The sequence below is a fragment of the Ceratotherium simum genome, chromosome 5 (assembly GCF_057802395.1).
Source record: "Ceratotherium simum simum isolate JZ-2026a chromosome 5, ASM5780239v1, whole genome shotgun sequence".
Taxonomy (NCBI): domain Eukaryota; kingdom Metazoa; phylum Chordata; class Mammalia; order Perissodactyla; family Rhinocerotidae; genus Ceratotherium; species Ceratotherium simum.
The window spans coordinates 22,242,272-22,257,257 of record NC_141904.1 but is presented as its reverse complement, the minus strand read 5'-3'; the positions used below and the strand labels follow the sequence as shown (position 1 = coordinate 22,257,257).

At 35.7% G+C, this 14,986-nt stretch overlaps 1 protein-coding gene across 9 annotated transcripts in view; it reads left to right on the top strand.

The window, feature by feature from the left end:
* The window catches only part of ANKRD28 (ankyrin repeat domain 28), a 184,874-nt gene that overhangs the window by 149,273 nt on the left and 20,615 nt on the right, over window positions 1–14,986 (top strand). For all 9 annotated transcript variants that reach the window (XM_014789767.2, XM_014789756.2, XM_014789763.2 and 6 more), the window contains 7 exons: window positions 805–887; window positions 2,343–2,406; window positions 3,864–3,932; window positions 6,398–6,538; window positions 11,683–11,794; window positions 12,757–12,783; window positions 13,201–13,275. In XM_014789767.2, coding sequence (XP_014645253.1) covers window positions 805–887; window positions 2,343–2,406; window positions 3,864–3,932; window positions 6,398–6,538; window positions 11,683–11,794; window positions 12,757–12,783; window positions 13,201–13,275 — 571 coding nt within the window. The remainder of the gene's footprint in view (window positions 1–804; window positions 888–2,342; window positions 2,407–3,863; window positions 3,933–6,397; window positions 6,539–11,682; window positions 11,795–12,756; window positions 12,784–13,200; window positions 13,276–14,986) is intronic.

Sequence of the window (14,986 nt, the reverse complement as noted above, 5' to 3'; positions counted from 1 at the left end):
AGTTTCCACGTAAGATTTTGTTTGAAAGGTGGATTCTCTTGCATGCTCTGCAAAAGTAAACACCCTACTTAAATTGATGTTTATCATTTCTATATATGTTTTTATTACATTTATATATATATATTCATTAACATATTTTAAACCTTCTTTTAAACTTTCTGTAAATGGTATGCTACTATATACTTTTTTGCAACCTTTTTTTTTTTTTCACATGAAGTTGTTGATTTAGCAATGTAGGTATAAATTTGGGCTTTTTTCACATCTCTACAAGTAACTCTAGTTTATTCATCTTATAAAATTTAATTATTGTATAAAGATTTCACAATTTATTCATTCTCCTTTTTACACACATAAGTTGTTTCCAGTTTTTTACTTTTACAAAAATTACTGCGGTGAACATTGTTGAACATTTTGCCTTGTAATGATTCTCAATGGTGAGGCAGGGGGAATGGATTTTGCTCCCTAGACAAGTGTCCAGAGACATTTTTGGTTGTCATAACTTGGGGAGGAGGGTGTTACTGGCATCTAGTGTGGGTAGAGCCCAGGGATACTGCTGAACATTCTGCATGCACAGGATAGCCGCTCACACACACACAACAAAGTCCGTAATGACAATAGTGCTGAGGTTGAAAAACCCTACTCCTGGAGGAAAACTGCTAGGTAATAAGTTATACCCACCTTCAGCCTTTTGCCAAATTGCTCTCCAGCATGTTATAGATTTTGACTCATCTAATTATCTTTTCACTTTAAGTAGTTTCTTTATAGTTTATTTAAATGATTGTATTTTTCTTGTGTTTACTTTAGGCGTGGCATACATGGAATGTTCCCTCTCCATTTGGCAGCCTTAAGTGGTTTTTCAGATTGCTGCAGGAAACTTCTTTCTTCTGGTAAGTGGAACCGTCGCAGACTGATTCTCCTTTTTTTGTCTCTCCAAACCCTCCCAAATTTTAATACAACCTCTTTATCCTGCTTTTCCAAATTACATATAGATATGTCCAAGTGTGGATCATTTATTAACCCTTCTGAGAAGATGTTGAGTCCTTTAATTTTAAGATTCGATGTTCTCTTCAGCTCTGGGAAAGGTTTTATTTTTCCTGTGATTTCCTGTCTCTGTTAGTTGGGGAATAGGGTGTAGAATATTTCTAGAGCAGCTTCTGTTCATTGAATGGTAGTCTTCTTGGATTGTCCCTTTATGTCTAGAAACAAGATATCTCTATTTGCCTGCTTCCTTTTTAAGAGCCGATAGCCATTCTACAGTATCTTCTAGGTTTGTGAAGTTATTTATGCCATATCCAATTACTATTTTAAAATTCCAGAATCATAGTCAGTCTTAAACAAAACAGGTTCAATAGCTTTCTGTAAATATTACTACAAAACTATGATCCTCACTGAATGCATAGAATTATTAAATATAAAAGATTTAATTGATTTTAAATGATACTCTTTCTCAGAGTGTTAAGAAAGTTGAACAAATTTTGTATATTAAAACTTGTGATTATTAAAAGAATTATGGGAAAGTTTCAGTGAAAATCAACATATTTTGAGACAGACATTTCTGAGTTTTTCCTAATGATATTTTTTAAGTGAGTTAATTCTGTTTTGAGTTTTTTAAAGTGTTTGTGTGTCCACAAGTAGTCACATACCCATTTATCTATGAAAGAGAATTCTGAAATCTCTTCTCATTGTTAGTAATAATCGATAGATGGCAAAGCACCTGTATTTTTTTTAAAGAAATAACTTTATTAAGATGTAATTCACATACCGTAAAATTCACCCATTTACAATTTACAGTTCAGCGTTTTAGTATATTCACAGAGGTGTGTAACCATCACTGCAATCGATTTTTGAACATTTTCATCCCCCCTACAAGAAACCCCATTAGCAGTCATCCCCATTTCCTCCCTCCCCCAGCCCTAAGCAACCACTAATCTATTTTCTGTCTATAAATTTGCCTATTCTGGACAGTTCATGGAAGTGGAATCACCCAAGATGTGGTCTTTTGTGACTGGTTTCTTTCACTTAACAAAATGTTATCAGAGATCATCCATGTTGTAACATGTATCAGTACTTTATTTCTTCGTATTGCTGCATAATATTCATTATAGCCTATGGCTTTTAAACAGGTACGTTAGCATTTGTCCTAAAACCCCCAGTCCTTTAGAGGTAATTTTTTTGTAATATTATACATTATTAATCTATTTTCAATAATTTTGTACCTATATGTAATTCATAGTTTTGTTTGAGATGTGGGGTGTGATTCTTGACATTTCTTGACATAATACTTTAATATAAAGTGTCGTCTATAGTATTATATAATGTATAAGATGTATTCGTTCTTACAGGATTTGATATAGATACCCCAGATGATTTTGGCAGGACCTGTCTACATGCAGCTGCAGCTGGAGGGTATGTTAACAAAATTTTCACTTTTTTAAGAAAAAGGTAGCTGGTCATGGCAGTTTTTCTTGTCTTTGTTTCTCTTGTTTAATTCTGGGCTACCACAAAATAGAAAACAAAACCTAACAGGAGTGGTTTGAAAGAGGAAAGTCCAGATTGGTTGAAATTGCTTTTTTTAATCTTCTTCCACCTAAGTCATAAGCTATGAGGGAGAGAGATAGAACAAACCTAGAAAAGGAAGTATTGCTTTCTATAAGAGAAAATCATTTCTGGATAAATGGAAAAATATATGTCCTCAAATGAGCGCATCAAAACATTGATGTTCTGAGTAATGTTCTGGGAATGTTCTGAGTAATACTAGTATTTGAGAAGGTGTTTGGGGTATTTTAATCATAATTTCAGGAAAAAAAAGTTGATGTTTATGTCTTGCCTCTACTCAGGATTAATATATAGGAAGAGGAAATTTTCAGATTGAAAGATTTTGGACTAAGTTTTAAATATTACTACTAGGGGAAACTGGGCAGTTGGTTTGAATGAACAAAAAACTTCAGCTAAAACTCTTGGTCTCTGAAGCATGCTGCTAATAATCTAATGTTTCTTATCATTTAGATTCTAAATCTGTGATAAGCCATTTAATTCGTGCTGACTTATCAAAAGGACATTCGCAAGAATTTTTTTCCCATTGATAATTCCTTAAAAATTCCCAGTGATTTCAGAGGACAAGTTTGCTGAACCAAGACTACCACTAAGCCAGTCTCAGTTTTAGAGATGGATTGTGAACAAGTGACTGGGTCCTCTTATTCTTGCAAGGTCACCAAAGAACCTTCCAATTAAAACCTAGCTTCCATGTTACTTGCCTACAGAGAGAGGGACAACAGAAACATGAGTGTCTGATCACTTGGCAGTTAGTTTTCATTGTAATGTAGTAAGTTGGTGTTCAGGTTTATAAAAATTAAATTACAGAAATACTCATGCATGTAATTTACCTGTTTTAACTAAGGATACATCTAAGTAAGCAATCATAGTATAGGAAAGATAAGGGAAAGCTGACTTGGGACATTACCTGTGTTTTCAGGTTTGATTTTTTTTTAACCTATTTTAATTTAATTTAGTATTAAAAACCACTTAAATTTAAACCATTCAATTATAAGCACATTGTTTGAAGTTTGTTTTAAAGGTTCCTAAAAACTCTTCAGGAACTCTTTTACAAATGTAAACTTCCTTTTAAATAGTGACAACTTGATTCATTTGTTATTTTCTATCAACGTGCCAGTATGTATATACATAACTTTTAAAATTCTAGATAAGATGCATTTTAATGTTTTTATTCTCATAAAATATAAATCATGCCATTTTATTCACTGTACCCTCGTTTGAAAACGTACTTTTATACTTATTTAAACCTACCAGTTTCATTATGAAATTACTGACAGTTAAGTCTTCTAACTCAATTTTTCTCTGGATAGGAATTTGGAGTGCCTAAACCTTCTGCTGAATACTGGTGCAGACTTCAACAAAAAGGACAAATTTGGGAGGTAGGGTGTGATACAGTTCCTCTATAGAGCCCAATTACTGTTATTTACTTAATGACTTGCTTGACCTTTTAACTGGCTTCTGAGAACTAACTGAACAATTTGGCATCTTTTGCATTGTGGTCATGATTCATTGGAAAGGACCCCTAAAAATCGATAACTTCTAAATATTCATTCTCACCCACAGTCTTCTTCCACCTGGAGCCTTGCCGCAGCCCCAGGCTACCAGCCACAGCTTTGCCATATAAGCACCTCTTGATATCATTCCTCCTCCTATCATAATTATAGCCGTGGAAATGTAAAACCCCGTGGTACCTATGTTCGTTCAGGAAACACACAGGACCCAGAACTCAGTAGTACAGTCTCCTAAGTCTCCCCCGAAGTCATTTGTTTGTCAGAGACTCTACTGCCCATATTTGGTTATAGAGCACCAGAAAGAGGGAGGAAATAGGGTACAAATACATATGTAATTTTTCTTTCATCTCTTCTGTAACCCCACAAATACACATATACACATACCAACACATCCACACACACCCCTGAGTATGATCTGCAGGAAAGGCAATCTTTGAAGTGACAAAGTCCCTTCGTAGCCACTAAACCAATCCTCATTTTCACTGTTCAGCCCCAGGTCTCATTATTACTGGCATTTGTGGTAGAGGTACTTAAAGCCGCCATTATCTACCAAGTTAATTAGAGTAGGAATTGACCCAGAGTGTGTTAGAACCATACAGGAAAGGATTGAAGGCAGTTTAAATTGGTTTGAAAAATAGAGGTGAAAATATGAGCAAAATTGTGTGTGTCAGGAGTTTGAGAGTCATATCCAAGTGTATGACAAGAAAGGGTGTGTATGTCAAAAGGAAATGTGTGAATGTATGTCATTGCATGTGATTGGGCCAGTGCAGAAGTAAATAGACTTATGTGTGGTAGTGAATCAGAAATGCATGTAAGAAAAGAAAGAAAAAACTATTTGACCCCATAGTTACTTTGAGGAACAGACTGCTCTCATAAGCCTCCTAATGAAGGAACTAATGACCCACAAAATCAAAAATCACTTTATTTGGCTTTGTAATGCAATATTTTTATAGCTGTTTTGCTTTTATAATTATACTTTAATCCTGCATATGTTAGTTAATTTGTGGCACTTGAAGCATTCTATACTACAAATAGCAGAGAGGGCTTCTGAAGTGTATTCTGAGTTTAGAAGCTTAAAAGTAATTCAGGCTTAATTGCATTTTTTAAAATACTATTACTATACTATACTGTTATCCAGTAAAGTAAAATAATGTTTTACTATCGTTTCACTATGTAAATGTTTTAGAAAAAATTATACCGTGAAGACCCTGGACTAAATTTACCTTCACTTTTCTGTTTTCTTTTTCTTCTTCTTTTTTTTAATGAAAAGTCGTTGAATCATTATAGTTTTGTAATCCAGACAAAGGGACTCCTAAATTTTGTGACATTCTATTTCATTTCAGTAACTGGGAAGAAATTGACTACAAATATTCACTCTGTAGAAATTAAAACAGTGTTCTAACTCTTCTGCATAGTGAATAGTCTTCAAAACTACACATTTTTTCCTTGAGAAATCTGATATTACTGTATGGCTCCACCATATAGTTGATAGAACTGAGCAATCTTTTTTTTTTTGTTTGTTTGTTTGTTTTGGTGAGGAAGATCAGCCCTGAGCTAACATCCATGCTGATCCTCCTCTTTTTTTTTTGCTGAGGAAGACTGGCCCTGGGCTAACATCCACGCCCATCTTCCTCCACTTTATTTTATTTTATTTTTTGTGTGTGTGAGGAAGATCAGCTCTGAGCTAACATCCATGCTAATCCTCCTCTTTTTGCTGAGGAAGACTGGCCCTGAGCTAACATCTGTGCCTATCTTCCTCCACTTTATATGGGACGCTGCCACAGCATGGCCTGACAAGTGGTGCCTCGATGCGCACCCGGGATCTGAACCCCGGGCCACCAGCAGCAGAGCGCGCACTTAACTGCTACGCCACGGGGCCGGCCCCCTGAGCAATCTTTTTAATGCTTCTGTATTTCTCTTACCCTTTTATCCTCTACTGAGACATGAACTGAAGCTGCTACCTGTGTATTATGAAACATTTTTATTAGCATAGGGGAAGCATGTTAAAATGAAAGTTTTCAAGTTTCTGAGCAGAATGTGAAGGGTATCTGTAATTCACTCAGAAGACTGGAATTGTTACTGTCTGGGGACCGTGAAATAATTTAACTCTGTTTCTGTCTTATTTCCTATTCTTAGGGGTTCTCTGCCACCTTACTTTCTCCTCCTAGCTTTCTGTCCAGCCTTCCAAAAGACTTAGTATATGGCAGAAATTAATCTCAAGCTCACTGTAAATACAATACTTGTAACTGGGTGGATTAGGAGTCAACTGTGCTCTTGTTTACTGGTGTATATCCCTGGCTTTTATTTTTCTTATATTAACTTGGGCACAAAAGATCTCCATTGCACTATGCTGCTGCCAACTGCAATTACCAGTGCCTGTTTGCTCTTGTGGGATCAGGAGCAAGTGTGAATGACCTTGATGAAAGAGGATGCACACCCCTGCACTATGCAGCTACGTCAGACACAGATGGCAAGTAAGTATCATGTGGTGAGAATGAAGGATTATTGTTTCTGTAAACCAGCATCTTCCATATAGATAGCTATTTTTATTGCAAGTTAATAGTTCCTTTTTGTACTTTTTGTTGTTAGCTTTCCCTGAGTCTCTAGTGTGGGAAATAAACTGGTTTCATAATTATTCCTAAATCATAGTTATTACTACCTATTTCTGCTCAGTAAGCTGCCTTAATGACTGATCTGGTAGAAGAAAGATACAGGTCCCTTCTCGTCTTCCCTGCCAAAAACACATCTTAATATCGCCTCCGTGTTTTTTCCATTTGACTTCTCAGAGGCAGCAGCCTTGAGTATATCATAGGCAAAGGGAAAGAGGAGAGATATATGGACAATGCTATCAGAAGATTGGGCAGAGATTAGAATACCAATACCCTTCAAAGGAAGAGAGTTTATGTTGGCAAGGGATCCTTGCAAAGTAGTATCCAAAAAGGGAGTAATTGAACTGGCAGAGTCTGGCACATAGTTGGTACTAAATATTGTTTAAGTAAGTAAATTAGATAATGGAGGAAGTAAATGTTGACCAAGAGTGACTGAATAAGAACAAAAGAATAAGAGATGTTTAAATTCTTTCATAATTAATATTCACTGAAAGTTAATCAAACCCATTTATAGTACCTTAATATCTATTGCCTTCTTGGAGGAAAATAAACTCATTGGAGACAGAGAAGAGATCTTCAGTGTCTGTGGTATTCCCCATGTGTCTGGGTCAGTGAAGATTAAAAATATCCTTTGGAAAAACAAGTAATGGTTTCAGGGGAAAGATTTTATAAAATATACTTCAAGGAAGTTGCATTTAACACAGAACTATTTCTTTGGTTTTTTAATATTTACTTTTCGCCCTCAAAATAAAAAGCATGATTTGATGGTATTATTCACAAATGTTAATTTATTATAAATTCTGTAGCTAATTTCAAAGACACTTCTATAAGTAACACTTTATGTTGGATTTGTGGTTAAAATTCCAATGTTGAGGTCACTAGTAAAATGTATTTTCTGTTTGCAGGAATATGTCACTTTAGACAGTTTCATGTATACCAGAATAATTAGATATAGATACATTTTAGGAGAAGTTAAATTATTTGAAGTATGTCTTTGGATAGTAGCTCTTTAAAGAAAATCTGTAATAAAGACTTTGTAAATCAGAAAATATTTTGGTAAACTTGGATAAGTTTATTATTATCCTCTGATTTATAAATTTTGTAATTTTATGCTTTGATTTATAGATTTTCTTAAAATTATACCTAAAATGACTAGTATCACCCTTGATAGTCTTTTACCACTGTTCCCACAGACTGGTTATTGGGTGTTGCTTGGCATCGTCTACATACATTTCACTGAGTGGTCACACACACAAAAACACATGCATGCACATAGAGATTGCCCTATGGACCTCCTGTCCTTAGACAATTACATTAAACCTGAATTCTTATGCAAAAACAGAAGAATATCAATGTTCAGCCCATACTGTTTGAGATTTGTGGTTTTATTTTAAGCCGATCTATTTTTTCTGTAGAGGTGTACTAGTTCTAAAGAGAATTAAATCATCAGTTTTCTCACTTAATATAAACTGTTTTGAGCAATAGGCTAGTGATATTTATTAAACACTTAATTCTCAGTAGCTATACCAAGCAGTCTGATATACTGGAAAGAATGTGAGCTTTGGGATCTGAAAGACCCAGTTTAAATCTTGGGGGTCTCCATATTGTACCTCTTTGAGCCTGAGCAAGTAATTGCTAAGCAAAAGCTTCTTTATGTGTAAAATTAGAATGAAACCTACTTCTTAGGATTGTAGAGAAAACTGAGATGTGTATAAAAGAATCTAGCACTCGTTCTTGGAGCCTCTGTTTCTTATCTTTAAAGTATCAGAATCCCAGAGGTTCTGTCTAAATGCCATCATTTATTGACTCAGTGATTCGTTCCCTGGGAACCTTCAGGAAGCTGTAAGCCACAGTAACCATTTTAGGATACCAGAAGTATTCTTTCAATTAGTGATTGTTTTGGAGGCTTAAATAGTAGCATTAAAGTCTTGATCTATTTTTCTAAATGCCAAGGATTTAATTCCCAGGAATAGGTTAGATAGTAAGAGAATCTGGCATAATTAATTCATACTTCTGCCAAAGCAAGAGTGAAATATTTTCTAAAAGAAGAAACAAATTCCCTATAGCTTCAGATTACTGTTACTCAGTAATATTTACTTGTTGGTTTGGTTTTTTAATGATTGTTTACTAATCCCCTGTCAGCGTTCCCAGGGAAAGTTGTTTATATTTTGGAATTTTTGTAACATTGGTTTTCTGCTGTTCAGAAATGACATAAGTGGGGCCGGCCCTGTGGCTTGGTGGTTAAGTGCGCGCGCTGCAATGCTGGTGGCCCGGGTTCGGATCCCGGGTGCGCATTGAGGCACCACTTCTCCGTCCATCCTGAGGCCGAGTCCCACATACAGCAACTAGAAGGATGTGCAGCTATGACATACAACTATCTACTGGGGCTTTGGGGGGAAAAAATAAAATAAATAAAATCTTTAAAAAAAAATTAAAAAAAAATAAAAAAAAAAAAAGAAATGACATAAGTAATTATAATTCTCCTCTGCCGTATGTCCCTCTGTTCTCACTTCCAGTAAATATTGGAAAAATACGTGAAATCTTTCCTGATTCATTCTACTCATTCTGCTAGTCACCCCCATCATCCTGATGCCCGCATTCTCTATAGACAGTCATGACTCAGCAAACAAATATATAGTTGCTATCACAAGAAACATATTAAATGTATTAAACATTAATAAATAAAATTCTCTTTGCCAGTTGAAGAGAAATAGAGCTGGCTCTGTTTGACCAAGATGGTAAGAATCTCCCCCATGCCCATCTGGTGTGTATGAGAGAAGGGGAAGACTGGGAGGTTGTTTTTTCTGATTATATTTAAGAAAGAAATCCTCTTCATGGCAGGGGGAATTTTATCTCTATAAATAGAAGGAATTTTATCATCATAAATGAGTTCTTTGTTTTGTTACAGGAGACCAATCATCTGAGTAATGTGAATGTAAAAAATTAAATAATATGATTTGATAAGAACTACTACATGTATAACAATTAGATTATTTCAAACCATTTTATACTGTGTACTTGGAACCTAGTCACTGTAAATAATACTTTGATAGACGCTCAACCTACTTTAGAAAGTAAACATGAACTTACCTACTTGTTTTGCTTTCCTTAAATAAATCTGTGTTTTTCAGTACTCATGTATCAGCAAGTTATCTTAAAATAGTTTGTTCCACTGATAGAATCTGTCTTGTATTCAGGTCTCAGTAGGGAGAACTATTTCTGTTTTATCACTCACATCTAGAGAATTTGATTCAAGATAAAAAGATATACCTTTGGGTGAAATGGTCATACTTGTAAAGCAGTGAGACTGTCTTCCAGCCCTGCAGGTCATTTCTCCATCCCATTGACCTCTGAGTTGGGCACCAAGAAAGGCTATATACAAACAGAGTTTACACACTCCGAAAACACTTCCTGAAGTGCCTTCAGAGCTAGTTTATGAACACTGAAAAACACCAGTCTTGTTACTTTAGAGTCAGATTTGGGTCTTTTTGATCATAGTGATACCCAGTTCACGATGTTTGACTAATAATTTTAGCTGTACATAAATATCAAAGTCCCACTTAAAAGGATGAACATTTGCTACCATTGAAGATATTACAATGAGTATAGATTCTGCAAGTAATTCCTAAGAAATCTAAAGGATTTGAAGCAATTCCGCATTAAAGAAAAGTGTTGGCACTGAAGAGAATGGCCCTTATATATACATGGTAGAGTTACTGAAAGATCAGTTACATTGCTTCAGTTCTTTTTCATTTGTTTTTATATAACTTTAGTATGCTTTTGGAAACTTGCATTTTTAACAAGGAGTATTTGATGATAGATTTTTTTCCTCTAGTAGTAGAATTAATATTTAGTTAGACTTATTGCAATATTAGACGAAGTATCACTGAATAATTATGGACTTGCAATTTGAGCATGAATGGATTTTAGATTATTTGGTTGGAGTCCTACCCCCATCTATCAAATGAATAAACAGAGGCCATTTCATCATAAAGGTGAAATGATTTACCCAAGATGACTGGTATCAAACGAGCTGTAGAGACAAATCTTTTAATTTCTGATTGAGTACTCTTTTTTTTGCTACAGTAATAATAAAATATATTGGAATTATAACAAATTGTGAAGCGTATAGTGCCTTTTAAAATTATTTTCTTCATATTTTAATAGCACAGGAATGAAGTACATCTCCCATGGGGAAGTCTTTCTTGTTACCTACATACTACTTTTATAGTGTTTACACTTTTACAATTTACACACTTCTCAGTCCTCTAATTCAAGATCATTAAATTCTGACCTTGCTATTGTGAGATTTTTTTTACACCTTTCTTGAGCTGCCTGATGAGGTACTATACTCACTGTGTGTTCCAGGTAGATAAGCAATAATATTGCCAACATTGGATGCTCACCACCACTAAGAGTTTAATCCTATCAGACATTGTTTGAGTGGAGTACATGGTGCCATAGATAGTGACTGTAAAAAACAGCCTTCGGGTATATTAAGCTTGTTGACAGACTTTGAGGGTGTCCTCTTTGAATGAAAAACATTCTGTTATGAACATTTTGTCTATATATATATATGTATATATTTTTGTGAAGAAGATCGGCCCTGAGCTAACATCTGCCAATCCTCCTCTTTTTGATGAGGAAGACTGGTCCTGGGCTAACATCCATGCCCATCTTCCTCTACTTTATATGGGACGCCACAACAGCATGGCCTGATAAGTGGTGCGTCGATGCGCGCCCAGGATCCGAACCGGCGAACCCTGGGCCACCGCAGCGGAGTGCGCGCACTTAACCGCTTGTGCTACCGGGCTGGCCCCTTGTCTATATTTTTATGATGGTTACAGTCAGTGTCATTTAAATTACAAATTTATATAGTGTTGATATATTTATGATTTTTACATTACTCAAGTGTAAGAAAAATTGTCAGTTTTTAGTTTCAGTCTCTGTTTTTATCATTGGATAAAATGTAGGATTTAGAATTTTGAATATGTTGTTATTGTATGTAGGTGCCTGGAATACTTATTAAGAAATGATGCAAATCCAGGGATCCGGGACAAGCAAGGGTACAATGCAGTTCATTATTCAGCTGCTTATGGTCACCGTCTATGTCTTCAGCTGGTAAGATTCCTGAATTTTTGTGGAAGGACTAGTGTGAGTTTATATTCTAGTAATGTAATGAAAATGAGAATAAATGAATCAAGAAGTTCTATTGCTTTTTAACATTTTTAGAATCCTTACACTGCTTAAATTCATACTTGCCTCAGGAAGATGTCTCTCGTTCCCTTTTCCCTTTCAAAAAGGAAGGAGAAAGGAGAGAATTAGATCTCTGGAGAGGGCTAGTTATGTCCTTCCCTTGTATTACCCCATGTCTATGTAGCATTTGCTTCTTCGCGCCTTTAAATAAATGTTTTCCAGAAGTTTCTAAAGAACTGTAACCATATCTGATGTGAGAAGTAAATGTCCCTGTTAAAGGTAGGTTCCCCCCATATATTTAGGGAATTCTGAAAGGCCCATTCTTTTAACAGTCCCTCCTGATAAGAGACTCTACTTCTGCAAAGTCTTTTTTATTTCAACTGTGGTCTCATTCTTGAATGTACACACCATTCACCCCACTTTGCCAAATGAAATGGAAAGTAAGGGGACAAGTTAAAAGATTCTCAAGTGTGTAACAGTTGCTTCAAGTTTAGGGTTTCTTCATTTAGACATACCTTATAAATTATATTAAACATTGCCTCCTTTCAAGGGGAAATAAAATTCAAGGAGAGTGGGCATAAAAGATAGACAAAGGAGGTTGACATATTTAATATAGCATTTAGAACCCTGCTATAGAAATAACGAATATTTCCTTAGGTTATTATCGTATCTTTAGACTAAAATCTTAGACCTGTGTATATACATCTGTGGTCTATTATATTATACAGTTGTTTAAAAGACTTAATTTTTGGAGGCAAAGGAAGCACAGGTTCAGAATAGAATTTAACGAAGCCCTACATAAATAGAGACCTGTAGCTAACATTTATGTCTTTAATACATATGAATACTTCCTGAACTAATTATTTTTATTTTAAATTTTATTTCAGATTGCAAGTGAAACTCCCTTAGATGTTGTAAGTATTAGTCAGTTTCCCCCTGCTATTCAGAGTATTGCAGTTATTACTTTGCTCTCACTAGAGCTGAAGCCTCTTTTACACATTCCTGGGAACAAAGATAGTGATAGAAATCATGTATGCAAGGGGAGGGGAGGTTCTTACTTGGTGGTAGTTAAATAGCATTTCCCTCAAGCTCTTAGTTTATACTCCCTCAAAGTTCTTAGTCTGTGGTCCGGACACTCTCAGGATGATCTGTTCTATGAGCTTGCTGGGTTTAGGTTTCTTAATGTGATGGTCTGAGATTTTTAAATTCATAATCAAGTTTCAATTTATACTCTAAAAGGGATTTGAACTTAGGGGAGGGGGAGTAGGAATAACGACTATAATGTATCTAAAAGTACCATTTCTGACATTTAAAATGCTTTTCTTTCTCAGTTAATGGAAACCTCAGGAACAGACATGCTGAGTGATTCAGACAATAGAGCAACAATAAGCCCTTTACACTTGGCTGTGAGTACTGCCTTCACAGCCAGCATGATGGCTGGTTTACTGAAAATATCTCATATCTGTTTGTGTTGACTCAAACTTGTACCCAGCACTTAAAGAACTTGTTTAATTCAGAGAATTCTTGAGTGCGCTTTTGTTGTGTTTTGTTTTTAAGAACAACAACAACAACAGTGATGTTTGGACTTCCCCTAAGACCTACTCTAAGGGAGAGAATATACCTGTGATGTGAATTTAAAAATACATTCCCCTGGTGGAATGGCTTCTAAGATGCTAAGCAAATGGTATAAGAACGATAATTTCTGTGGAATTTATACAACTTTTTGCTTACTTTGTGATCTTGGGGCTCTAACCAGGTATGCTTAGTTGATCCTTCAATTACTCATGCTCTAGGATTTGGCTACATGATCTGTAATGTCCCTTCTAGCTTAAGATGCCTCTGAACTTTTCCTCTTAATGTCAGTCACTAAGAGGAGAAGGTTAGGAGAAAGAGTGTGCCAATTATTTAAATCAAATATGGGAATGAATTACCTTAGGAAATTTCTAGCAGAGCCCAATCTAGTACTTTGTGTGTTGAAAGAAGAATCTATTTTTGAAACAAAGCATGTTACAGTTGTGGGCGGAGGAAACTTGGAGGATCAGGAGACTTGGGTATTATCACTAGCTGTTTGTGAAACCTCTGATTTTAAGTATAGTAAAATGCTCATAAAGGTATATACTTAAATTAATGTGGATGACTGCAAGTTCAGCTATCCGTTTAATTGTTTCTTCTCATGTATACTATTATTTTTTATCTTAATATTCTCCCTGCATATTTTCTAACGCTGGCACATGTACAGTGAATTTTCTGCTTTGTCTGTCTGCCCCTTTCTCGCCACTAGTATTTCCTCCCATGTTCTAAATAACTAAGAAGGCATGCTGAAGCTTTCTGCTTCCTTGCCCTTTGGGTCTTTGGAAATACTATCTGCTCTCCCAGACTTGCATGGTAAATAAATCATCTGAAAGGGCAAAGCCAGCATGGAGAAAATAGCCATTTTACTATTGGTGGCAAGAAATGAAGTCTGAGCAGACGACTAGGCAATTCTTGCATCATCATCATCATCATTGTAATAATAGCACTGTCATTTCTTGAGCAATCTATTCTCTATCTTGTCACCACCACCACCTCCCACCATCCTCTCCTCCAGTGATCTGGCTCCCCACCAGGTAGATGCCAGACTCAGCACTTTGCCAAATTTTTGAATGCATTATCTCAAAAACTATAGTTTTTTACTCCATGGCTATTGTGAATAGTGCTTCTGTGAAATGTGAATATCCCACCACTTTTGCATTTTGTATCTATCTGTAGGAGGTTTTCAGAAATTACTTGAAGTCATTTTTTTTTTACTTCTAAACTCTCCCAATCTGGGACAGCTTGATGCAGTTAAAACACACTGGGTGGAAGTTGAAGGGAACTGATCTTGGTTTCTGTCTTTGCACATACTAGGCATACAAGTTCCTTGTCTCAGTCCTATACAAGGACATCATGAGGAAGAACCCTGTGGCAAATCATCATGGCTTGTAGTCATCATTGTTTTCCTCTCTTCTTTTTATACTACCTTCTGCATATACTGTGTTTCTCAAAGTTCATTCTTTTAGTAGCATAATTTCATTGACCTGGTATTGAGGAACAAGATTGGATGTGATCCTGGGACAGTAGAGTTCAGTGATCTCCAGT